The sequence below is a fragment of the Tachyglossus aculeatus genome, unplaced genomic scaffold (genome assembly GCF_015852505.1).
Source record: "Tachyglossus aculeatus isolate mTacAcu1 unplaced genomic scaffold, mTacAcu1.pri scaffold_127_arrow_ctg1, whole genome shotgun sequence".
Taxonomy (NCBI): domain Eukaryota; kingdom Metazoa; phylum Chordata; class Mammalia; order Monotremata; family Tachyglossidae; genus Tachyglossus; species Tachyglossus aculeatus.
Window position 1 is genome coordinate 489,435 of NW_024044856.1, and position 25,830 is coordinate 515,264.

A 25,830-nucleotide genomic window follows, 5' to 3' on the forward strand; every position below is an offset into this window, starting at 1 on the left:
TCTATGTAAGAATCCAGCCTCGGGGATAGAAGAGCCCAGAAGGCCAGGGGACAAACACCCCTGTGATCCACGGAGCATCCAATCCTGACCTCTGATTCAGGTTGTCCACCAAATCCCTACTGGATGTCCCTGACAGGATTTCCCTCTCCTTTTGTCATGCCATTGCAATAAAATCAGGATTTGGAAAAATGTTGGGAGATACCAACAACAGCCTTGAACTAATGTACTGGAGATCATTTCCTCTTCAAACACTCCCGAGTGTTCCTGTCAGGCCGCAGCAGGATCATGTAGCACTTGGGGACGAAGATGCAGCCGAGAAGCCCGGCACCAGAGGCCAAGATGGAGAAGATCTCCGCGGCTACCGTGGCCTTCCCCTTGGTGCTGTGGTATGCAGGGAGGAAGGAGGCCCAGGCGCTGAAGAATACCAGCATGCTGAACGTGATGAACCTGGCCTCAATGAAGCTGTCGGGCAGCCTCCTGGCCAGGAAAGCCACAGTGAGGCTAACCAGGGCCAGAACGCCCAGGTAGCCCAGAAGGCAGTAGAAGGCAGTCACGGAGCCCTCATTACACTCAGCAATGATGAGTCTCGTCTCAGAGTGTGTGTCCACCTCCAGGAAGGGGGGAGCGGTGCCCAACCAGATCATGCGGATGGTCACCTGGACCAGTGAACAGGACAGGACTGTTGAGATAGAAGCTCTGGGCCCCACCCACCTCCTGACTCTGCTCCCCAAGCTCGTGGCCCTGAAGGCCAGAACCACGGTGAAGGTTTTGGCCAAGATGGAGGAGATGGCCACGGTGAACACAACCCCAAAGACCACTTGTCGAAGGAGGCAGGAAGCTGGAGTAGGTTTGCCGTTGAAGGTCAGAGCACAGAGAAAGCAGAGAATGAGGGAGAGGAGAAGGGTGTAGCTGAGATTGAGGTTATTGGCTCGGACTATGGGGGTGTCTCGGTGCTTAATGAAGATCCCGAAAACCAGGGCTGTGAGGAGAGAGAAGGAGAGAGACATGCAGACCAGAATCAGTCCCAGAGGTTCCTTGTGTGGCAGGAAAGTCACCACTTTGTGGAGAAAGCCATCTCTCTCCATGTTTGAATACTGATCGTCAGGACACTTCACACACTGCTCCACGTCTGAAAGGAAAGAATCATTCAGTCACTCAGTCAATCCATAGTATTCACGGAGTGCTCAATGTCTGCAGAATGCTGTACTAAATGCTTGGAGGAGTACAATGAAACAGCATTGGTAGACACGTTACTTGCCCAGAAGAAACAGTAATGTATATATATATATATATATATATATATATATATATATATATATATATATATAATTAAATTTATATACATAAATTAATAATGGATAGGCACATAAGTGATCTGGGGCTGAGGGTGGGGTGAATATCAAGTGCTTAAAGCAGGAGGAAAAGAAGAAGGAACAGAGTCTTACTGCCCCCTATACCACATATTTCCCTCCCCCTAGGACAGGGTCACAGCCCAGGTTGGAATTTTTGCCTCTACATCCAACCCGACCTGCCTGGTCTGAACACTCTCTCCTACCCCTATCCCCCCAACCCCTCTGTCCAGTGCCTAGTTTGTGTTTTCCATCCCTTGCTCTTGCTCTGCAGTCACACAAGTCCATGGGCAGGGAAGCGTTGAGGAAAGACTCCTGGACATCTGTGTCTGTCATCAGACATGGCTATCTCTTGTCTCTTGTCTGCTTTACCGCTGCCTGTCTCTGTCTCCCCACATCCTAGGTCTCTCACCATCTGGCTCTTGTCCAAAGGCTGTCGGGAAGTGAGATTCGTTTGGAGGCAGACTGTGGTCATGCAAGGAGCTGGGTCTCTGCACGTACCTACCTGTCTGGTTGGAAATCTCTCCCTCTGGGCACCGGACACAAAAATAGCAGCAAACGGCCAGCCCTTGCTGGGCACGTTTTCTGAATCCGGGTCCACAGCTCCTGCTGCACCGTGAGCGTGGAGCCTGAATTCTCATGACAGAGGACAGTGACAGTGAAAGTGGAGCTCCACAGCCCCGAACCCACTTGGGTGATCCTGGGACCCCCCACCAAGAGGCATCCTCACAACCTCCCAACAAGTTTGAACTCCAACACTGACTGGGCTACAGCTGCCTTGCTTCTCCACCTCCCTACTTTTCCTCCTCCCTGCTCAGAGTCTGGGGCTGCAGGGGACCCGGGGGACCAAGTCCCATTTACAGTCTATTGAGAAGGTCAACCTGAGCCTACCCCAGGGTCAACAATAATTTCCAGACATTCCTTGATCCTCCCACCCTTGCTCACTGCAGGAAAGTTTCTTTCCTGACCTCCACCCCCTGGCATCATAAACCTTAAATTCTTAACTGTATTCAGGAAGTGGTGTCTGAAAAACCGTGCCAGGAAGGTGCAAGGTTCCGAATAGATGAATACTAAAATATTTTCATTTATCTTTGACCGTCTTGGGGCTGCCTTTCCACTCCTGGAGTTCTCACCAGGGAAATTGCTCTGAGATTCCCAGTTCACCAAGTGTGGTTGCTGTGATCACCAATATGTGCTCTCACCGAGACTATGTGGGGATCACATTCCTCAGGTGACCCTTTCGCAGGGTGACACACCCATAACCACCTCCTGCCCTTGGAGATGATCTGAGGGAAGCCATGCCAGTTCAGGACTCTCTCCACATGAACCCCCACCCCTGAAAGAGCCAATCCCTACCTAGCCCAGCCCAGGAGATGGCCAAGTAAAGCCACCTGCAATTACCAGCTCCCCTCCAGGACACCTGGGACCCAGCTCCTACGGTGATCTATTCATGTCAGGCTGTAGGGGTTTAAGCCTCAGTTGAGGTTCCTCAGGCGTCAGTGGTACTCACTGGACTGCTACGTTGCATCCCCAGAACCCCATGCCACTGGAGAAGCAGCATGGTGTAGTGAATAAAGTATGGGCCTGGGAGTCAGAAGGTTATAAATTCTAATCCCATCTCTGTCACTTGTCTGCTGTGTGATCTTAGGCAAGTCACTTAACTTCTCTGTGCCTCAGTTCCCTCATTTGTGAAATGGGGATTGAGACTGTGAGACCCACATGGGTCTCCTCATTCGTCCAACCCCAACTACCTGTAGCCACCCTACTGCGTAGTAAAGTTCCTGGAACAAAGTAAGCACTTAAGAAATACCATTATTATTATTATTATTATTATTATTATTATTATTATTATTATTATTATTATTGGCAGGGAGCAGTTTGGAGGGAGGGCACTAGGCTGGCATCAGATGGCATCATATCACAGGGGAGGGATGACGGGTGACATCTTGGGTTGTAGCTTCTCCCCTTCACCTCGGGATTGACAGAATTAATAGGACCCCCAGGCACACCCACGTAGGCCTAGTTTGAGTGTTTAATTGCCCCTGATGTGTCTGACTACAGTCCCCTCTCCCCCTTTTAATCTCAGATCATTCTCCCCTTGAGGATCAAGGTCAATGTTTCTTTGCCACCTAAGTATTCTTTCCCAGCTCTAGTTACAGTGCTGTGCACACAATAAGCACTCCCACAATACAATCACTACTAGAATCCTGGGACTACTGCTCCAGGACAGCTGGGAATTCTCATTGGCTGCTTACCTGAGAGGATCCCCCAGACCACATGACTACTGCTTCATTGATGAAAACATCTTGGTCATGGGGTGCCTGGGGGTCCACCTCCCCGACTTTCACCAACTCACAAGTTCCATTGGGAGAGATCACAAAGTTCAGAATCTCAAATTTTCCAGTAGATTTGTGGTTCTGATCCAGAATCACTGGTTCCCTCACAGGGTTGTCAAACTGGACTTGGCTCAGAAACTCATGGAGCTGAAATGGATAAAAGGAAACTCTGGAGACTCCTGACTCCAGGGGAGGTGAGATTAGCTGCAATGGAGTTTAATGTGCTCAGTTTCTTTGTTTGATAGTACAGTGCTTAGTACAGTGCTCTGCACACAGTAAGCACTCAATAAATACGATTGAATGAGTGAATGAATGATAGAACGTGTTAAGCGCTTCCTATTTGTAAAACATTTTCCAAGTGCTGGGGTAGGTACAAGTCATTTAGGTGAGACACAGTCCCTGTCTGGCATGGGGTTCATAGTCTTAAGTGGGAGGCAGAACAGGTATTGAATCCCCATTTTACAGTTGAGGAAACCGAGCACAGAGAAGTGACTTGTCCAAGATCACACAGCTTAGAGAAGCAGCGTGGCTCAATGGAAAGAGCACGGGCTTTGGAGAAAGAGGTCATGGGTTCGAATCCCCACTCTGCCAATTGTGAGCTATGTGACTTTGGGCAAGTCACTTAACTTATCTGTGCCTCAGTTACCTCATCTGGAAAATAGGGATGAAGACTGTGAGCCCCACGTGGGGCAACCTCATCACCTTGTATCCCCCCAGCGCTTAGAACAGTGCTTTGCACATAGGTAGCGCTTACTAAATGCTATTATTATTATTATTAATTGAAACAGCAATTGGCAGAGCGGGGATTAGGACCTAGGTCCTCGGACTCTCAAGCCCATGCTTTTTCCACCTGGCCATGCCAACAGTTGGGTCAGTGATTCAGAGGTTGGGGTTGAATGGCCAAATTTCCCCGTGACAACTGAAAGTCAGCATGACTTAGTGGAAAGCACTCCGGCCTGGGAGTTGTAGTGCCTGGGTTCTAATCCTGGCTCTGCCACTTGCCTGCTCTGTGACCTAGGGCAAATCACTTAACTTCCTACACCTCAATGGTCTTATCTGTAAAATGAGGATTCAATACCTCTTCTCCCTACCACGTGAACTGTGGGCCCCATGTTGGACAGGACTGTTTCTGCCTTCATTATCTTGTATCAACATCTGTTTTGAATAAAGTGCTTGGCACTGAGTAAGAATTTAGCAAATATCATCATCATCATGACTTCCTAAGGAAACTGAAACTGGTTGGCAAAAAAGGAGACCTGGAACCTGGGAGCAGTCAACCCACAGGGAGGTGATTTCTGCTCTCCCACTTTTGGCCCTACTGATGGCCATGCTTCTCCAGATCCCTCTTCCTCCCTCCCACCTCAGCCACCCAGCCCAGGAGTCAGGGAAGTCTCTGTCTCTCCCTCTCCATCTCCCTCGACATGAAAGGGAGAACAAAGAAGGTAACACAGGGACAACTGACGTCCTCATGAGAATATTCTCCATCTCATACATACATAGACAAGAACGAGGAAAGGGAAGGGCATGGTTGTCTAAAAATAAGGGTCAGCCCCACCCCAGTACCAATTGCCCTGCTGTCCCCTTGCACTCTGCAGTTAGTTTGTGGAGATTGGGAGCAGAAAGCTGTGCACAGGAGGAAGAAGGGCAGGGGCAATGACTGAGATGATGAGAATGGAGAAATGTGAAGCTCTGCTCTGTGACCACCTCCCAATACCCACCATCTCCAATGGTATAGCATTGGTTATTCTAATGGATACAAATTTGAAGGAAGCAGTACTCATGGTGATAATCACCATCTCTGAGTGCATGGCTGGCTGAAAAGTCCAATCTGAGATGCATGCTCCCAGCCAAAAAGGCTCTCCCTTGTCATGTTCTTAAGTTTTACGTTTGCAGTTCCTAGAACTGTGTTCTCTTTTCCCTGAAATGGATAAACTACATCCTAAATAAGAATAATAATAATAATGATGGCATTTGTTAAGCGCTTACTATGTACAAAGCACTGTTCTAAGCGCTGGGGGGGATACAAGGTGATCAGGTTGCCCCCATTGGCTTCACAGTCTTCATCTCCATTTTACAGATGAGGTAACACGCTCAGGGAAGTTAAGTGACTTGCCCAAGGTCACACAGTAGACATGTGGCGGAGCCAGGATTCGGACCCATGACCTCTGACTCCAAAGCCCGGGCTCTTTCCACTGAGCCACGATCAATAATACTTGTGAATTTCAAATTCTTTATTTAATCAATTGTATTTATTGAACACTTACTGTATGCAGAACATGGTACTAAGCGCTTGGAAAGTATACTTCAGCAACAAATATTGGCAACCCCTACCCAACAACGAGCTCACAGTCTATAAGGGGGAGACAGACAACAAAACAAACTGAAACAAGTATACTGGCATAAATAACTACCCTCTGTGATGTCATCACCTACTTAAATCATTGCTACTGTGTTATTCCTATTGCATTTCACTTGTTAACCTCCTGCTGTGCTGTCATTTACCTTGCTGACCTCACCGTGAACTATCAGTTCCCCTGCTCCCAACTGCCATTTCCATTCCTCACCTTCCCCTTCCCCTCTCGCACCCAGCTCTTTCCCTCCCTCTCCCCCACCACAACCCCTCACCCTCACCCCCTACCCAGGATCCCTCTGTACCAGGGCCAACCCTCAACTCCTCCCTCACAGCCCCCTCCCTCCCCTCCTCCACACCCCAACCCCATCCCAGTTCTTTTTCATCGCCACCCCTCTTCCCACTCTCCCCGCCGAGGCCCCCACCATCTCATCCCAATCGAAACCCTGCCCACCCCTCGCACCCTTCTCCCTCCATCCCCTCCCTCCACAGCTGCTGCCAAGTGTGGCCTTGGGAACGCCCACTCCATTGTAGGTAAGCTCCCTTTCATCCTGGACCTATTCCTTTCCAGCTCTCTACTCCTCCACGCCCTAACTGAAACATGGTTGTCTCAGGTCAACACGGTCTCTTTTGCTGCTCTCTGCAGTGAAGGCCTCTTCTTCTCCCACTCCCCCAGACTCACCGGAAAAGGAGGATGTGTCGGTTTCCTTCTCAACCCCCAATGTTGCTTTCGCACTATCCTTCCTCCCCCTTCCCTTTCCTTCCCTTCCTTTGAAGCCCACATTATTTGCCTATACCACCCCCTCCAGATTCTTGTAGCCGTCATCTATCGCTTCCCTCACCCCGGCCCCACGTCCAACTTTAACGATTTTGACCCCTTTCTCACCTTCCTTCTTTCCTTTTCCATGCCCATTCTGATCCTCGGAGACTTCAACATCCACATGGATATCCCTGGTGACTCCTCCGCCGCCTGCCTTCTATCTCTCCTTGACGCTGCCAACCTCCTGCTCCACCCCACCTCGCCCACTCACCAACTTGGTCACACCCTCGACCTCATCATCTTCTACCGCTGCACTATCTCCACCCTCACCAACTCTGAAATCCCTCTCCCTGATCATAACCTTCTCACCTGCCTCCTCACTCACACTCCTCTCCACTGTAAATCTATATTACTACCCCACAGAGACCTCCACTCTCTCGACCCCATCCATCTTTCTCAGCGCATCACACCCCATCTCACCTCCGTCTCCTCTGTACCTAATCTTGATGAACAGATTACTGCTTTCAACTCTATCCTTTCTACTCAGCTCGACTCGCTCTCTCCCCTTTTCCCTTCGCTGCTCTCATACCACTAACCCACAGCCCTGGATAACTGCCACTGTCTGCCTCCTTATCTCTTATGCTCGAGCTGCTGAACGCTGCCTGCAAAAGTCTAAACACCAGGCCAACCTCTTTCACTTCAAGTTTATCCTTTCCTGCCTTAACTCTGCCTTCTCCTCTGCCAGACAAAACTATTTCTCCTCCCATATTGACACCTATGCCCATCTTCCCCTTCAGCTCTTTCAATCAATCAATCAATCGTATTTATTGAGTGTTTACTGTGTGCAGAGCACTGTACTAAGCGCTTGGGAAGTACAAGTTGGCAACATATAGAGACAGTCCCTACCCAACAGTCGGCTCACAGTCTAGAAGGGGGAGACAGAGAACAAAACCAAACATACTAACAAAATAAAATAAATAGAATAGATATGTACAAGTAAAATAAATAAATAAATAAATAGAGTAATAAATATGTACAAACATATATACATATATACAGGTGCTGTGGGGAAGGGAAGGAGGTAAGATGCGGGGGATGGAGAGGGGGAGAGGAAGGAAGGGGCTCAGTCTGGGAAGGCCTCCTGGAGGAGATGAGCTCTCAGAAGGGCCTTGAAGGGAGGAAGAGAGCTAGCTTGGCAGATGGGCAGAGGGAGGGCATTCCAGGCCCGGGGGAGGACGTGAGCCTGGGGTCGATGGCGGGAGAGGAGGGCTGAGTAGGGGCGAATGAGCTTGTCATTAATGTAACTTGGTGATAACAAGGGCCTTTTTCCCGGGGTGTGTGTGTGTGAGGGAGAGTCAGTCAGGACCAGACCTGGAAGGGGGGTTGGGGGGCACTATAAGGAAGGTCGCTTAACTGGGGGGGGGGGAGGGGGATGGAAGCAGGGGGCGTCTATGGCGGCGCTCGGTGGAGAGGAGCCTTCCGGGAGCAGCAGGGGCCACGCGGTGTGATGGCGGGAGGGCGGGCGGGCCTCTCGGGAACGGAGTCCCCGGCGTCTATGGCGGCGCGCTCTGAGGAGAGGATCCTTCCGGGAGCAGCAAGACCGCGCAGTGTGATAGCGGGTGGGCGGGCCTTTCGTACATTTAACTCCCTTCTCAGGCCCCCTGGCCCTCCCCCTCTTCCTTCCCTCACCCCCAACGATCTGGCCTGTTACTACATTAGTAAAATTAACTCCATCAGGTCTAAGCTCCCCAAAGTCACTCCTCCACCTTCTCCAACACCCCTGCTCACAACCCTCTCCGCTACTCTCCCATCCTTCCCAGCAGTATCCTCAGATGAGATCTCCTCCCTCCTCTCAAGTCCTACTCCGGCCACCTGAGTTTCTGATCCCATTACCTCTTATCTTAGGAAATCTCTCACTCCGTCCCTCATTCCCTCCTTAACTTCTATCTTCAACGGATCACTCTCCACTGGGTCCTTCCCCTCTGCCTTCAAACATGCCCACGTCTTCCCCATTCTAAAAAAACCCTCTCTTGACCCCACTTTCCCTTCTAGTTATCGCCCTATCTCCCCCCTACCATTCCTTTCCAAACTTCTTGAACAAGTTGTCTACATCCGCTGCCTCGAATTCCTCAACGCCAACTCTCTCCTCGACCCCCTCCAATCTGGCTTCTGTCCCCTACATTCCACCGAAACTGCCCTCTCAAAGTTCACCAATGACCTCCTGCTTGCCAGATCCAACGGCTCCTACTCTATCTCAATCCTCCTCAACCTCTCAGCTGATACTGTGGACCACCCCCATTCTCCTTTACACGCTATCCAACCTTGGCTTCACAAACGCTGTCTTCTCCTGGTTCTCCTCTTATCTCTCCGGTCGTTCATTCTCAGTCTCCTTTGCGGGCTCCTCCTCCCCCTCCCATCCCCTTACTGTAGGGGTTCCTCAAGGGTAGTCCTTGGTCCCCTTCTGTTCTCTATCTACACTCACTCCCTTGGTGAACTCATTCGATCCCATGGCTCCAACTATCATCTCTATGCTAATGACACCCACATCAACATCTCTGCCCCTGCTCTCTCTTCCTCCCTTCAGGCTCGTGTCTCCTCCTGCCTTCCCCCATCTGCATCTGGATGTCTGCTCACCATCTAAAACTCAATATGTCCAAGACTGAACTCCTTATCTTCCCTCCCAAACCCTGCCCTCTCCCTGACTTTCCCATCACTGTTGATGGCACTACCATCCTTCCCGTCTCACAAGCCGGCAACCTCGGTTTCATCCTCGACTCTGCTCTCTCGTTCACCCCTCACATCCAATCCTTCACCAAAACCTGCCGGTCTCACCTCCGCAACATTGCCAAGATCACCCTTTCCTCTCCATCCAAACTGCTACCCTGCTCGTTCAATCTCTCATCCTATCCCGACTGGATTACTGCATCAGCCTCCTCTCTGATCTCCCATCCTCCTGTCTCTTCCCCACTTCAGTCTATACTTCACACCGCTGCCCGGATCATCTTTGTGCAGAAACGCTCTGGGACATGTTACTCTCCTCCTCAAAAATCTCCAGTGGCTACTACTCAACCTATTCATCAGGCAAAAACTCCTCACTCTCTGTTTTCAAGGCTCTGCATCACCTCGCCCCCTCCTACCTCACCTCCCTTCTGTCCTTCTACAGCCCAGCCCGCACCCTCCGCTCCTCTGCCGCTAACTTCCTCACTGTGCCTCGCTCTCGCCTGCCCCGCCATCGAACCCTGGCCCATGTCCTCCCCCTGGCCTGGAATGCCCTCCCTACACACATCCGCCAAGCTAGCTCTCTTCCTCCCTTCAAAGCCCTATTGAGAGCTCAGCTCTTCCTGGAGGCCTTCCCAGACTGAGCACCCTCCTTCCTCTCCCCCTCCCCACCCCCCCACCCTAAATCCTTCCCCTCCACACAGCACCTGTATATATATTTGTACAGATTCATTACTCTATTTATTTTACTGGTACATATTTACTTTTCTATTTATTTTATTTTGTTAATATACTTTGCTTTGTTGTCTATCTCCCCCTTCTAGACTTAAGCGATAAGCACTTAGCACAGTGTTCTGCACACAGTAATGGCTCAATAAATATGATTGAAAGAATGAATGAATGACTGTGAGTCCGTTGTTGGGTAGGGACTGTCTTTATATGTTGCCAGCTTGTACTACCCAAGCGCTTAGTACAGTGCTCTGCAAACAGTAAGCGTTCAGTAAATACGATTGAATGAATGAGTGAATGAATTAATGAATATTGTACATGCCCAAGCACTTAATATAGTGCTCGGCACACAGAAAGCAGTCATTAAGTACCATTGTTTAATTGATTGATTGATTTAGACCTTCCTTATTTGCAAGGATACGTCTGGCTGGGCCAGCTGAAACACCACTGTTTATAATTAAAACAAACCAATACTTTTGTCCAAACCTTAGCTACAGTTTAACCAGATGCCCAAGAGGGATTTCTTGCATTAGGGCAGTGTTTCTCTATTCTCCTACCTGCAATTTTATTTCAGTGCTTAGCTTTCTAGGACTTGGTCTCTGAACCCAGTCCTGTATATATCAGAGTTTAAAGGATGAGGTTTCTCTGAAGGAGTAAGTTTCGACAAGGCCCTCTACTTCTTAACTTCATAAAGGCCTTCCTCTTGTGACCTCTAGGCTGAAAGCTCCTTTTGCATAGGGAATGTTTCGACCAACTCTGCTGTTATGTACTCTCCTAAGTGCTCAGGACTGTGCTATGAAAACAGTAAGCTCTTAACAAACACCATTGGTCAACTGATAGATTACGCTGCTCGCTATGCCAGCGGGGGAATATTACCTGCCATGGACGAGGCACCAGGCAGTCCTCATTTTCCAGTGATTCCGGGTCTGAGCTGGTTAAAAGCAAATCCTGGAGCCCCTGGGCCACAGCATACATGGCGTTGTACACACTGTAACTCAGAGTAGACATCGTCAGAGAAAAAATGTGTGCAGGCAGCATCTCCAAGGAAGCATTTTCTGAGCACTTTCTTCCACTCAGTTTTGGCAGTGAAAAGGAACAGTCAAAGGCAGACTCCCAGAATTCTTTCAAGATAGTGGCTTCTGGATATTTTGCTGGTTTAACTGTCTGTAAAAAATCTATGAAACCTGGAACCTCTTTGGCAAGGTTCGCCAGGGTCAAAGTCCCATGAAAATCATAGCTATTTGTTTCATACGTCGTGCTCAAAGTAACGTCCCAGTAAAAGGTGATGACCAAAACCATCTTGGACAGTCCAAAAATCTCTATGACAAATCTCAGAAAGTTCAGGGTCTCTGCATCACCATAGGCAGCCATTATTGAAGCTGATGTAACCATGACACTGGAGTAGATTCTCCAGGCTGAATAAAAGTTGAACTTTCCCCTAGGGATCTTCTTGGTAAAAGCTGCACAAACACTATTCTTGACCATCTCCCTGGTCACATCCGAGAGTAATCTCTCTCCTCTCATAACCCCTGACACCACGACCCCCACCCAGGTCCAGCTGAAATGTACCATTAACCGGGCCATCCCCTGAGGCAGAGAGGAGATTCTGGGGGACACCTGATAGAGAGATGGAAACTGTACCTTGTCACTCAGGATCGGGTCAAATGGGCCATAGATGATCTGGATAGAGAACAACAGAACTAAGTGGGAGGTGTGATAATGTAATAAATCCAACAAATGCATTTACTTAGTTCCTGCTTTGGAAAGCACACTGTTCATACCACTAGGGAAAAGATGAAATAAAAGCAAAAAGCAGTAATCCCTACCCTCAAAGAGGTTTTAGTCCATTAGTCCAATTTATTGAGCATTTACTGTGGGGAGATCACTGGGAGAGTAAAATATAACAGGGCTGGTAAGCATGTTTCCTGCCCACAGTGAGCTAACATAGAAGGAGATAGACACTGAAATAAATTATGGATATTTATATAAGTGCTGTTGGGCGAATGGGATAAATAAATGGAACAGAGCTAATAAGAAGGGAGTTGCAAAAGTCAGAAGTTGTAGGGGACATGAAGGCTTATTCAGGAAAGGCTGCTTGGAAGAGATGTAGTTTTAGAAAGGCTTTGAAGGTGGAGACAGTGATCATCTGACAAATACGAAGAGGTACAGAGTTCTGGGCCAGAGGCAGGATGTGGGTGAAGGATCAGGAGCGAGGTAGACAAGATCAAAGTACATTGAGTAGGTTGACAGTAGTGAGGGAAGGGTGTGAGCTGGGTTGTAATAGAAAAGCACCACTGTGCTGATGATACCCAAAGCTAAAACTCCAGCCCTGATCACCCTCCCTCTCTGCAATCTTGCATTTCCTCCTGACTTCAAGACATCTCCACTAGGATGCCTTCCTGTCACCTCAAACTTAATATGGCTAAAAAGTAACTTCTTATCTTCCCACCCAAACCCTGTCCACCCACTCACTTTCCCATCTGTTGATGGCACCACCATCTGTACTGTCTCAAAAGCCTGTAACCGTAACCTCTCTCTTAGACTCGCTTCAGTGTGGCTTCCATTCCCAACCCTCCACCGAAATTACCCTCTCAAAGGTCACCAATGACATCCTTTTTGCTAAATCCAATGGCTCCTACTCTATCCTAATTCTCCTCGACCTCTCAGCTGCCTTTGACACTGTGGATCACCCCCTTCTCCTCAACACGTTATCCAACCTCGGCTTTACTGACTTCTTCCTCTCATGGTTCTCCTCTTATCTCTCGGGCCGTTCATTCTCAGTCTCCCTCAGGGGCTCCTCTTCCTCCTCCCATTCCCTTACAGTAGGGGTTCCAGAAGGGTCAGATCTTGGTCCCCTTCTGTTCTCCATATATACTCACTCCCTGGTTAACTCATTCGCTCCCATGGCTTCAACTATTATTTTTATGCTAATGTCACCCCAATCTACAACTCCTCCCCTGTTCTCTCTTCCTCCCTCCAGGCTCATGTCTCTTGCCTTCAGGACATCTCCACCTGGATGTCTGCCTGCCACTTAAAACTCAACATATCAAGACTGAGCTCCTTATCTTCCCCCCCAAACCTTGCCCTCTCCGTGACTTTCCCATCACTGTGGACAACATTACCATCCTTCCTGTCTCACAAGCTCACGAACTTGGTGTCATCCTTGATTCCAGTCTCTCATTCACCCCACACATCCAATCTGCCACCAAAACCTGCCGGTTTTACCTCCACAACATCGCTAAGATCTGCCCTTTCCTCTCCATCCAAACTGCTACCTTGCTGGTTCAAGCTCTCATCCTATCCCAACTGGATTACTACATCAGCTTCATTTCTGATCTCCCATCCTCCTGTCTCTCCCCACTTCAGTCTATACGTCACTCTGCTGTCCAGATTATCTTTCTTTAGAAACGCTCTGGGCATGTCACTCCCCTCCTCAAAAATCTCCAGTGGTTTCCTGTCAACCATCACATGAAGCAAAAACTCCTCATAATTGGCCTCAAGGCTCTCCATCACCTTGTTCACCCCGCATCACCTCCCTTCTCGCCTTCTCATCCTCACTGTGCCTTGTTCTCTCCTGTCCCGCCGTCGATCCCTGGCCCACATCCTTCCTCTGGCCTGGAATGCCCTCCACCCACACATCAGCCAAATTAGCTCTCTTCCTCTCTTCAAAGCCCTACTGAGAACTCACTTCCTTCAGGATGCCTTCCCAGACTGAGTCCTCCCTTATTTTCCCCTCCTCCTCCCATCCCTATCGCTCCCAATCCCTCCCTCTGCATTAACCCTTCCCCCTCCCCACAGCACTTGTGTATATTTGTACATATTTATCACTCCATTTTCTTAATTATGTGTATATATCTATAATTCTATTTATTTTGATGGTATTTACACCTGTCTACCTGTTTTGTTTTGCTGTCCGTCTCCCCCTTCAAGACTGTGAGCCCATTGTTGGGTAGGGACTGTCTCTATCTGTTACCGAATTGTACTTTACAAGCGCTTAGTGCAGTGCTCTTAATACAGTAAACGTTCAATAAATTCGATTAAATGAAAGAATGAATGAACCTTGACATTATCCCTGAAACCTCTCTTTCATTCAACCCACATATTCAAGCCCTCACTAAATCCTGTCAGTTCTGCCTTCACGACATTGCTAAAATCCACCCCTCCCTCTAAACTGCTACAGCATTAATGCAAGACATTATTCTATCCTGCCTTGATTAATGTTATCAGCCTCCTTTCTGATCTCCCTGCCTCCCCACATACCACTTCATACTCTACTCTGTTGCTCGGACCATTTTCCTTCAAAAATGTTCTGACCATGTTTCCCCACTCTTCAAGAAACTCGTGGCTGCCCATCCACCACTGCATCGAACAAAATATCCTCATCATTGACTTTAAAGCACTAAATTTCTTTGCCCCCTCCTACCTCGCCTCCCTACTCTCTTACTACAACCCATCCCGCACACTCTGATCCTCTAGTGCTAACCTTCTCGTTGTAACTTGATCACATCTTTACCGCCACTGACCTCTTGCTCAATTCCTACCTCAGGCCTGGAACATTCTTTCTCCTCATATCAAACAGATAACTGCACTCCCCCACTTCGAAGCCTTATTGAAGGCTCATCTCCTCCCAAGAAGCCTTCCCTGACTAAGCCCTCCTCTCCTCTTCTCCCACTCCCTTCGTGTGTCTCCCTGGCATGCTCCCTTTATTTATCCTCCCTCCTATCACCACTGCACATATATGTATAGATCTGTAATTGATTTATTCATTTATTTATTTCATTAATGTCTGCCTCCCCCTCTAGGCTGTGAGCTCATTATGAGCAGGGGGTGTATGTGTTTCTTGTATTGTACTCTCCCAAGGTCTTAGTACCGTGCTTTGTATACAGTAAAAGCTCCATAAATACAATCGAATAAATGAATGAAAAGCAAGGTAAGATAGGAAGGGTCAGGTGATTGAGTATAGAGTGAAGTCTATGGTAAAAAGATCCTTTTTGATGAGGAGCTTGATGGGCAATCACTAGAGGTTCATTGAGCAGTGGCAAAACATGGACTGAATGTGTTTTACAAATATGATACCGGCAGCAGAGTGAAATATGGATTGGAATGGGCAGATTTACAGGCTCTGAGACAGAAACAGGAAGATAGTGCTATCTACATGATGGAAATGTCATGGGAAAGACAGGGCTTGAGTGGGAATGTGAGTTCTGTTTTGGACATGTTAGTTTTGAGTTGTAAGCAGGACATCCAGGTAGTGATGTTATGAAGATAGGGGAAATATGAAACTGCAGAGAATGAAGATCAAGGCTGGAGAGGTAAATTTGGGAATCATCAGCATAGAGATGGTAGTTGAAGCCATGAGAGTGAATTATTCTCCAAGGGAGTGAGTGTAGGTAGAGAAGAGAAGGGAATCCAGAATTGAGCCTTGAAAGACTCCCACATTGAGGGATTGGATGTAGATGAGGTGCCTATGAAAGAGACTGAGAAGCAGCAGCAGAAGAGACAGGAGGGAACCAAGAGAGTCAGTGAAGCCAAGGTTAGATCATGTTTCCAGGAGAAGGCATTGGTCCACAGTGTTGAAGGGGGCTGAGAGGTCCAGAAAGAAAAGGATGGAATAGAAGCTGTTGGATTTGGTAAGAAGGAGATCACTGGCGACCTTTTAGAGGGCAGTTTCCATGGAGTGAAGTTGGCATAAGCAGCAAGGCTTAATGGATAGAACACAGGCCAGGGAGTCAAAAGGACATGGGTTCTAATCCTGCCTCTGCCAGATGTCTGGTGTCTTGCCTTGAGCAAATCACTTAACTTCTCTGTGCCTCACTTACCTTGTCTGTAAAATGGGGATTAAGACAGTGAACTCCATGTGGGACATTGATTGAGTCCCAACCCGACTAACTTTACCTACTCCAGAGCATTCTGCCTGGAACATAAGAACCATGTAGCAAAAACAACTAAAAAAGCCAGATTGGCGGGGTGTCAAGGAGGGAAATGGAGGAGAGGAAGTGGAGACAGTGAGTGTAGACAACTCATAGAATTTGGAAAGGAATGGAGGAGGGAGATGAAATAATAACCAGAGAGAGATGAGGGGTCAAGAGAGGGTTATTTTTAGGATAGAAGATACACAAGAATATTTGAAAGCTGTGGGGAAGAAGCCATTGGAGAGTGAACAGTTGAAGATAGCAGTAGGGAAGGGAAGAAAGTAGGAGATGAGTATTTTGATAAGGTATAAAGAGATGGGGTCAGAGGAGCAGGTAGAAGGGGTAGATTGGGAGGGAAATCAATAAATCAGCTGTATTTATTAAGCATTTACTGTGTGCAGAGCACTGTACTAAGTGCTTGGGAGAGTACAATATAACAACGTAACTGGCATTCCCTACCCACAATGAGTTCACAATCTAGAGCTCTCAACACTCTCTGCTACTCTCCAAGCCTTCCCAGCAGTATCCTCAGAGGAGCTCTCCTCCCTCCTCTCAAGTGCTACTCCGGCCACCTGTGCTTCTGACCCCATTCCCTCTCATCTAATGAAATCTCTCGCTCCGTTCCTTCTCCCCTCCTTAACTTCCATCTTCAACCGCTCACTCTCCACTGGTTCCTTCCCCTCTGCCTTCAAACATGCCCATGTCTCTCCCATCCTAAAAAAACCCTCTCTTGACCCCACCACACCTTCTAGTTATCGCCCCATCTCCCTCCTACCATTCCTTTCCAAAACCCTTGAACGAGTTGTCTACGCGCGCTGCCTCGAATTCCTCAACACCAGCTCTCTCCTCGACCCCCTCCAGTCTGGCTTCCGTCCCCTACATTCCAGGGAAACTGCCCTCTCAAAGGTCACCAATGACCTCCTGCTTGCCAAATCCAACGGCTCATACTCTATCCTAATCCTCCTCAACCTCTCAGCTGCCTTCGACACTGTGGACCACCCCCTTCTCCTCAACATGTTATCCAACCTTGGCTTCACAGACTCTGTCCTCTCCTGGTTCTCCTCTTATCTCTTCGGTCGTTCATTCTCAGTCTCTTTTGCAGGCTCCTCCTCCTCCTCCCATCCCCTTACTGTGGGGGTTCCCCAAGGTTCAGTGCTTGGTCCCCTTCTGTTCTCGATCTACACTCACTCTCTTGGTGACCTCATTCACTCCCACGACTTCAACTATCATCTCTACGCTGATGACACCCAAATCTACATCTCTGCCCCTGCCCTCTCCCCCTCCCTCCAGGCTCGCATCTCCTCCTGCCTTCAGGACATCTCCATCTGGATGTCTGCCTGCCACCTAAAATTCAACATGTCCAAGACTGACCTCCTTGTCTTCTCTCCCAAACCCTGCCCTCTCCCTGACATTCCCATCTCTGTTGACGGCACTACCATCCTTCCCGTCTCACAAGCACTCAACCTTGGTGTCATCCTCGACTCCGCTCTCTCACTCACCCCTCACATCCAAGCCATCACCAAAACCTGCCGGTCTCAGCTCCGCAACATTGCCAAGATCCACCCTTTCTTCTCCATCCAAACCGCTACCCTGCTCGTTCAAGCTCTCATCCTATCCCGTCTGGACTACTGCATCAGCCTCCTCTCTGATCTCCCATCCTCGTTTCTCTCCCCACTTCAATCCATACTTCACGCCGCTGCCCGGATTATCTTTGTCCAGAAACGCTATGGGCATGTTACTTCCCTCCTCAAAAATCTCCAGTGGCTACCAATCAATCTGTGCATCAGGCAGAAACTCCTCACCCTCGGCTTCAAGGCTCTCCACCTCGCCCCCTCCTACCTCACCTCCCTTCTCTCCTTCTACAGCCCAGCCCCCACCCTCTGCTCTTTTGCCGTTAATCTCCTCACCATGCCTCGTTCTCACATGTCCCGCCATCAACCCCCGGCCCACGTCATCCCCCTGGCCTGGAATGCCCTCCCTCTGCCCATCCGCCAAGCTAGCTCTCTTCCTCCCTTCAAGGCCCTACTGAGAGCTCACCTCCTTCAGGAGGCCTTCCCAGTCTGAGCCCCCTCTTTCCTCTCCCCCTCGTTCCCCTCTCAATCCCCCCATCTTACCTCCTTCCCTTCCCCACAGCACCTGTATATATGTATGTATGTTTGTACATATTTATTACTCTATTTATTTATTTATTTATTTTACTTGTACATATCTATTCTATTTATTTTATTTAGTTAGTATGTTTGGTTTTGTTCTCTGTCTCCCCCTTCTAGACTGTGAGCCGACTGTTGGGTAGGGACTGTCTCTATATGTTGCCAACTTGTACTTCCCAAGCGCTTATTACAGTGCTCTGCACAAAGTAAGCGCTCAATAAATACGATTGATTGATTGATAGAGGGGGACTTATGGTTTAGAGGAGGAATAGGAGATCTATTCTTGAGACACTTCATGGAAACGTGGGAGAGTCAAAGAAGGGGAAGGAGGAGAGAAGAACCAGATAGTAGCAGAGGAGATTCTCCTGATAGTACCAGTTTTATCCAAACTGGGATTGAGGAAGGAAATAACTGGCAAAGGCAATGGGCATGGTAGTCAATAAGCATACAGCAATATTGTTGCCGGGTTGGGAAGAGGGCAAGTTAAAGCAGGTGATAGGCATCTGACATGGACTAGGTTGGCCTGATATCTGGATTTCTGCCAGCACAACTCTATAGCATGTCCACGGGAGAAAAGGAGGAGTGCTCTAGGGGTGATCCTGTACTGTGGGTTAGTGGTACAAGATTAGTAAAGGGAGAGGGGATTGAGCAAGTTAAGTCCATTAGAGAGAGTGGTGTTGAGGATGTCACTTTGCACATCAAAGATAGGTAGTTTCAGTATGGAGACTTTGCACACAGTAAGTGCTCAATAAATACAATTGAATGAATGAATAAATGGGGCATAATGAGGAGGTTGCGGTTGGATAAAATGTGGTCTAGTGGAAAGAGAACACCTGGTTTTAATCCCAGCTCGAAGTCACTTGGACAAGTCACTTAATTTCTCTATGTTTCAGCTCCCAATGAGAATTCAAAATCACTTGTTCTCCCAACAACTTAGACTGTGAGCCCCATGTGGGACCCGACCATCGTGTATTACTATCCCCTGCTCCTATCTTGTCCTTTTCTCCTCTGCCCCTTCTTTGACTCTCCCATCTTTCTCTGAAGTGTCTCAAGAAGAGATCTCCTGTTCCTCCTTAGACTGTAAGCACCCGTCTAGATTGTAAGTTCGTTGTGGGTAGGGAAAATCTGTTGTGTTACTATATTGTACTCTCCCAGGCACTTAGTACAGTGCTCTGTGCCAACCAAGAAGAAGGTATGTTAAAGTAGGTGAGATGCATCTGACATGGACTAGGTTGCTTGCTATCTGGATTTCTGCAAGCACAACTCCACTGCATGTCCATGGGAGAAAAAGAAGAGTGCTCTGGAAGTGATCCCGTACTGAGGGTTAGTGGTACGAGATTGGTAAAGGGAGAGGGGAGTGAGCAAGTAGAGTCCAGTAGAGATGGTTGTGTTGAGGGTGTCAATTGTTGCATCAAGGATAGTTTGAGACTGGAGACTAAATGAGGCATAATGTCTTGAAAATATTGGTGTAGATTAAAAGAATGAAGTTCTCTATGGAGAACAGGAGAGAGTTCCATGTGGGGGCAGGAAAGGGACAGATATCAGGTGAGGAGGCTGTGTTTGGATAGAGTGCGGTTTTGTGGAAAGAGAACACCTGGGTTCTAATCCCAGTTCCAAGTCACTTAGGCAAGTCACTTAACTTCTGTAGGCCTTGGTTCCCAAAGGGTGATTCAAAAAAGCTGTTCTCCCCACGACTTAGGTTGTGAGTCCCATGTGGGACCTGATCATCTTGTATTACCCCAGCGCTTAGGGCAGCATTTGGCCTATAATAAGCACTTAACAAATTCCAAAATTATTAGTAATTATCACTACAGGGAAATTTCATAGTTGAGGAGGGTATAGTTGGGGAGAGTGAAGCTAGTACTGTCACTAGGGAGGATGAGATCAAGTGTATGTCCAAGTTGATTAATGGGTCAGTGGAGTTGAGGATAAGAGGAAGCAAGCAGTGGAAATTGAAGTCCCCAAGCATCAATGTAGGGATGGAGAAAGAGAGAAATAATTTGAGAAACAGATCCAATGGCTCAGAAACCTGGAGGTGGGACCTGGGATTAGTAACTGGATTGGGTGGTAAAGATTAGTGGGGAGTCAAAGGGAGAATTGAAGGAGAGGAAGTGGAGTTTGGAAGGCAATGTTAGGAGGGAGATGAAGCAGCAACCAGAAGGATCTGGGGCCGGGGTTTGAGGGGTTAAGGGTGGTTTATTTTTAGGCTAGGGAATGCATGTGCACATATGAAATCAATGGAGAAGAAGCCACTGAAGAGTGAACAGGTGAAAGTGGAGGTCAGGGTGGAAAAAAAAGGTTAGGACAAGTGTTTTGATCAGGTGCAAAGGGAAAGGAATGAATAGAAGGAGTAGACTTTGGAAGGAAGCAGGAGATCCCCTATTAGAACATTACAGAGAAAGATGGGAGAGTCAAAAAAGGGACAGAGTTAGGGAGGGACTGGACAGGAGCAGGGGAGATTTTAGAGAGATCATTCCTGATGGCTTCAATTTTATCCATAAAATATGTGGCCAAGTTAGGGACTGAGGTTAGGTGGGGTGGGGTGACAGAGGGTTTGAGGATGGAATTAAGTGTATGAAACACCTGGCGAACGCAATGAGCATGGGAGTCAATAAGGATGGAGCAAAATTGTTACCAGGCAGGGGAGAGGCCACGTTAGAGCGGCAAGGATGCATTTGACATGGATTAAGTTGGCATGATCTCTGGATTTCTGCCAGCATCACTCCACGGCATGTCCATGGAAGCAAAGGAAGAGTGCTCTGGAGGTGATCCAGTGCTGTGGGTTAGTGGTATGAGACTGGAGAAGGGATAGGGGAGAGAGCGAGTTGATTTCAATAGAGAGAATAGGGTTGAGGGTGTCAAGTTGTGCCATAAGAGTAGGTAGGTTGGGTATAGAGACCAAATGGGGAATGGTGACTTGAGAAAATTGGTGCAGATTAAAGGATTCCCTGACCAGAACTAACTCACAATCTAGGAAAATCAGTAAGGAGGCCAATACAGGATCCTAGCTAGGAAACTATGGGTGGTCAGACCAGGCTGATGGCCATTTGGATGGGACAGGACTAGCAGGTATGGGAAAATGCTGTAAAGGAAAAATCAGCGGCATTAACCAACAGACTGGATGTGAGAGATGAAAGAGCAAAGAATCAAAGTTCATTCCACTACTGAGGGTCTTGATGACAGAGAGGATGGCGGTGCTATCAACATCTATTGGAAACTTAAAAGGAGAAATTGGGAGGGAAAATGAAGACTTCACTTTTATTCTTATTGAAATTGATGCCCAAGGGAGCCAGCCTTGCAGAGTGAAGTGGGAATGTGAGACGACACAGGAAGTGGGGATTTGGTGCTTTTGAGACAGAATTTAGAGTTACCGCATGGACTAGGTGAATGAAGGTAAATGAAGCCATGGTAGTGGATGAGTTCTCTAAAGGAGCGAGTGCGAAGTGAGATGACAGGGGAACAAGAATGGAGTGTTGAGTGCCACCCAAGGTTGTGGGGCGAGAAACAGAAGAGCCAGGGGAAGGGAGTGAGAAGGAGCAGCCAGAGAGGCAAGAATAATAGCAAAAGAGACTGTGAAAGAGAAAACAGTTTCAGGTAGTATTTCTGAAAGAGGTTGTGGTCCATGGAATCCAAAGTTATTGAGCGGTAGAGGAATATTAGGGTAAAATCGGTTCCTTATAGATTGCTTCCTCAGTGGAGGAAAGGGGGCAGAAAGCAGATTGAAGTGGGTCAGGAGGGGGGTTGGAGAAGAGATAATGGAGGCAGAAGGGCAAAATATCTGATCGAGGAGACTTGACAAGAAAGGGAGCAGGGACAAGATGGAGATGCGTTGTGCGTATTGGATCCAGGGAAAGTGTTTTGAGACTCACGGGGATTTGCATATGATAGAAGGTAGAGAAAAAAGAACCCTCAGAGAGGGAACAGTTGAAGCTGGCAGGTAGGGAAGATAGACGGTGGATCAAAGCAGTGGTTCTTAAAGGAGTCAGATGAGGAGGGAAATGGGGGCTTCAGGAGTGTGAAATGCCCCTGGAATCTTGGTGAGAAGCACCACTGTAACCCTATTAAGAGGTAGAAACCCCAGAACTATAGTGAGTGAAAGTGACCTTGTCTTTCCTGTCCCTAGCTCCTTCACACACCCCTGACTCTGTGCCCCATATTTATACTTTCCTTTTACCATTTCTTTTTGCCCCTCTAAAGGGAAAGTTGCAGAGTGGACAGGGAGTGCTCTTGGAGCCTGCAAAAAGTAACAGAGAAATTGACTTTGATAGAAATTCACTTGGACAGTTTCATCCTCTCGATTAGTGAACCCACAGGACCTGGCTTGTCCTTAAAGTAGAAACAGCGCTAGGATTTGCCTGAAGATTTGCTCTTACCCATGAACATTCCTTCTCAATGTGCAGTGTGGGTTTGAAAGAAGTAAACAGAAACTGCTTTCCCTGAGACAACTCTCCAATCTAGTCATTCCTTCATTACACAGGGAAGGAACCGTACTGCTTGAATGGTTTCCTACCTACGGGAACTTGTAGAGTCCCAGGATGTTCGCCATGGAAATGGACAGGGCAGACGTGGCTCCTCCAATGACAGCCACAGTCTTTTCCTGCCTCCCACAGCTGTAGTTTGGGATGGTCTGTCTTCCTTACATCCTCATCAAGGCACCCTCCATGGCTCTTTCGGCATTGTGGTAGATTTCATGGAAATGGAAGCCCAGTGATATATTGGGTAAAAGGCTGGGATCCTTGTTGATCTCAACCATGGCATATAGCAGGGCCAGGAAGTGCTGGAAGTCTTTGTGAGCCCAACTGAAATGAGAAAGACAGTGTAAGCCCCCAGGATCTACCCTGCGCCCCACTGCACATTCCAGGGGACATGATCTACCAAGAGAAGAGATCAGGTACAAAGTCCAGTGGCAGCATCACCCAGCCCAGGGCCCTGAATCACATTGCCTTCTGCATTGGCTACCCTGCATCCTCTCCCGCACCACCCAGCCCCAAATCCTCCCTGGCTCTGAGTCACAGCTCCAATGGCTATGAGGACAGGGAGGGAGTAGAAGGAAATATTTTCCCTTCAAACTCAGAAGGACGATAGGAAGGACAGAACCTGAAGGGAAAGAAGGAAGGACAGAGAATCCAGACTGGGAAGTGATATTGGGGACTTAGAGTACAGGCTGGACCTGTCTCAGGAAAGGTGTCAGAAACTCCGTGTTGAATACAGTCCCTGTCAAATCAGCAAGTGCCATCAAAACAGAGAAAACCAAAGAAGTAGTGAGGCCTAAGCTTGGGAATCATGGGACCTGTGTTCTAAACTCAGTTCTGCCACATTTCTGCTGTGTGACGTTGAGCCGGTCACAACTTTTCTGTGCCTCGGTTACCTCATCTGTAAAATGCGGATTAAAGCCTAGTCAGAGTGTGAGCCCCATATTAGACAGGAACTGTATCCAACCAGTGTTTAGGACAGTGCTTTGCATAGCAAATGCTTAGCAAGTACCATAATTTAATTAAATGTATACAGTATAGCCACTAATACAAAAAAAACTTACTTGGCAATATAGTTCTTCCTGTAACTACTATCGACGAAATGTAAATTTACGCTCTGGAAAACAGTCATGGTCTGCAGAGATAACACCCCTGCGATCACCAGGTCCCCATCCTTGTAGCAGGTGGCTGGATACTGTCTGTCCAGACAGCAGGGCGTCTTCTCTCCCCCGCTGGTGGAATTGGGAACCTGGAGAAACAGCAACAAGGTAAGCAGAGAAAGCATCAGGTTAGGCGAGTCTAGGATAAGCAGTGAGGAACCATCCGAATCAGGAGGTTGATTCTTCTCCACGGGCAAAGGGACTGGGACTCCAGTATCCACTCCTCTCAGAGGGAAGCTGTCAATAAGATGTGGGGAAGCCCATATCCACGACAAACTGAGATCTAGGGAAAATTGGGAAGGGAGGGTTATGAGAGTTTGCCTGGACTTGTAGTCAGAATGATGGCTCTGTTCTCATGCCATAGTTTGCCTGTAGTTGGGAATGGGCGGAACACTGGGTTGAATCTCCTGTGCCCAGTCTGGAATAAGAGAAATCAGCCACGCAGGAGCTCTGGGAATTATCCTTGCCTGGAGTTCTGCACCTGCAACCCTGAAACTTCCTCACAAACACCAGAGGAAAAAACAGTTAGGAATTGCCCTCCCTCATGGGTCCCTGGGAGGTTTGAAAGCTAGAGAGGTTTGGGATAATCACGGATGATTCCGGAATTGGGGAGCCTCCCAGAGCTCTGTACTCCCCACCCTGAGCCCCACGATATGACCAGTCCTCACAGCAACTCCAGAGTTGGCAGCCCTTGAATCAGGCAGGAGGCTAGGAATGGTGACAAGGACAGAGATTAATCTTGAGAAAGTAGGTCATAGGCCTCACACACACCTACCCCCACTACCCAGAGCAAAGGACCCTGGGAATGGTCAGTGTCAGACCATCCCCACAGTCCAGGATACATCCAAAGATCAGAAGCTCCATCTTCTGACAAGAGTGGACAGCACGGAGATAGTAAATACACTCAAATCCTCGTGTGTGATTCCTTCTTCCTCCTCCTGCCACACATTCAGCATAATTCTGGCTCTGAGGCCACAGGCCCACGACCCATTCCCACCCTAGCTATTCTTCCCTGAATCCTAAATGCTTCTGGAGCTTAGGGTGTGGAGGATGGTAGTTTCTGTTGGACACTGGCCTCTCCTTGAAACTCCAGGGACAATAATATCCTATCGAGAATTCATTCATTCAATCTCCAGAATGTCAACTGCTCTGAATAGTCTATACAATCAACCGATCATATTTTTTGACCACTTATTGTGTGCGAAGCACTGTACTAAGCATTTGGGAGAGGGAACTCTAATAGAGTTGCTAGAGACAATGCCTGCCCACAACGAGCTCACAGTCTAGAGGAGGATTTAATTCTCTGGAATCTCATATCTAGATGACTTTCTGAGAGTCTGTAGAACCTCACGTCCCGGGAAGCAGCGGGCAAGCTCAGCTGATGGTTCCAGAGCGACAACCTGAGGTCCGATATGGTCTATAGGGAGCGGTTCTCTATCAGGCCTGATCTTGGTTCATCTGGTAGTCCTCCAAAAGTCAGAATCCCACAGTTCCACAGCACGAGTCTGCAAAGGCAGCACCAATTGTTTGGTCTCAATCCTACTGGCCGTGGACTGGAAGAGTCCTCTCTGGTGTTGGCAGTAAATACTGCTGCTTTTAGCCTGCTGGGCTGGTGGGAGAATCTGCAGAAAACCTTATTCAGCTGAGCAAATGCCCAGAAAAGTGACAGGTATGGATTACTGTCAGTGAGAGCAACACAATATATTTTGGGAAACATGAACCAACCTCCATTGCCCATGGTTTGGGGAGATTCACTGTTATGGGAAATGATGCCCCCACTTGCCTGTGGTTTAGAGGAGGGGATCCATTTTCCTCTGGTGTTTGTGAGAAATTCTCAGGGACTAAGGTTCCCACACTAAGCCCCTCTTTTTCCTCTGATCCCCCTCCCCTCCCC

At 48.2% G+C, this 25,830-nt stretch overlaps 1 protein-coding gene across 1 annotated transcript; it reads right to left on the reverse strand.

Moving 5' to 3' along the window:
* Nucleotides 1–233: 233 nt before the first annotated feature.
* Nucleotides 234–11,985, reverse strand: LOC119922853 (vomeronasal type-2 receptor 26-like). Its single transcript, XM_038742463.1, has 4 exons — nt 11,119–11,985; nt 3,605–3,832; nt 1,855–1,978; nt 234–1,129 (listed from the first exon to the last, which is right to left on the reverse strand). The coding sequence occupies exons 1-4, from the start codon at nt 11,983–11,985 to the stop codon at nt 234–236; spliced, it is 2,115 nt and encodes a 704-aa protein (XP_038598391.1).
* Nucleotides 11,986–25,830: the final 13,845 nt, after the last annotated feature.

What these genes read in the sequence shown, in the direction of transcription:
- LOC119922853 (XM_038742463.1), bottom strand. Translation starts at nt 11,985, where the DNA reads ATGCATTTGTTGGATTTATTACATTATCACACCTCCCACTTAGTTCTG. An exon ending in TGGTGCCTCGTCCATGGCAG is followed by an intron (nt 3,833 to 11,118) that starts GTAATATTCCCC and finishes TATCCATTTCAG; the next exon opens with CTCCATGAGTTTCTGAGCCA. An exon ending in AGAGATTTCCAACCAGACAG is followed by an intron (nt 1,130 to 1,854) that starts GTAGGTACGTGC and finishes CTTTCCTTTCAG; the next exon opens with ACGTGGAGCAGTGTGTGAAG.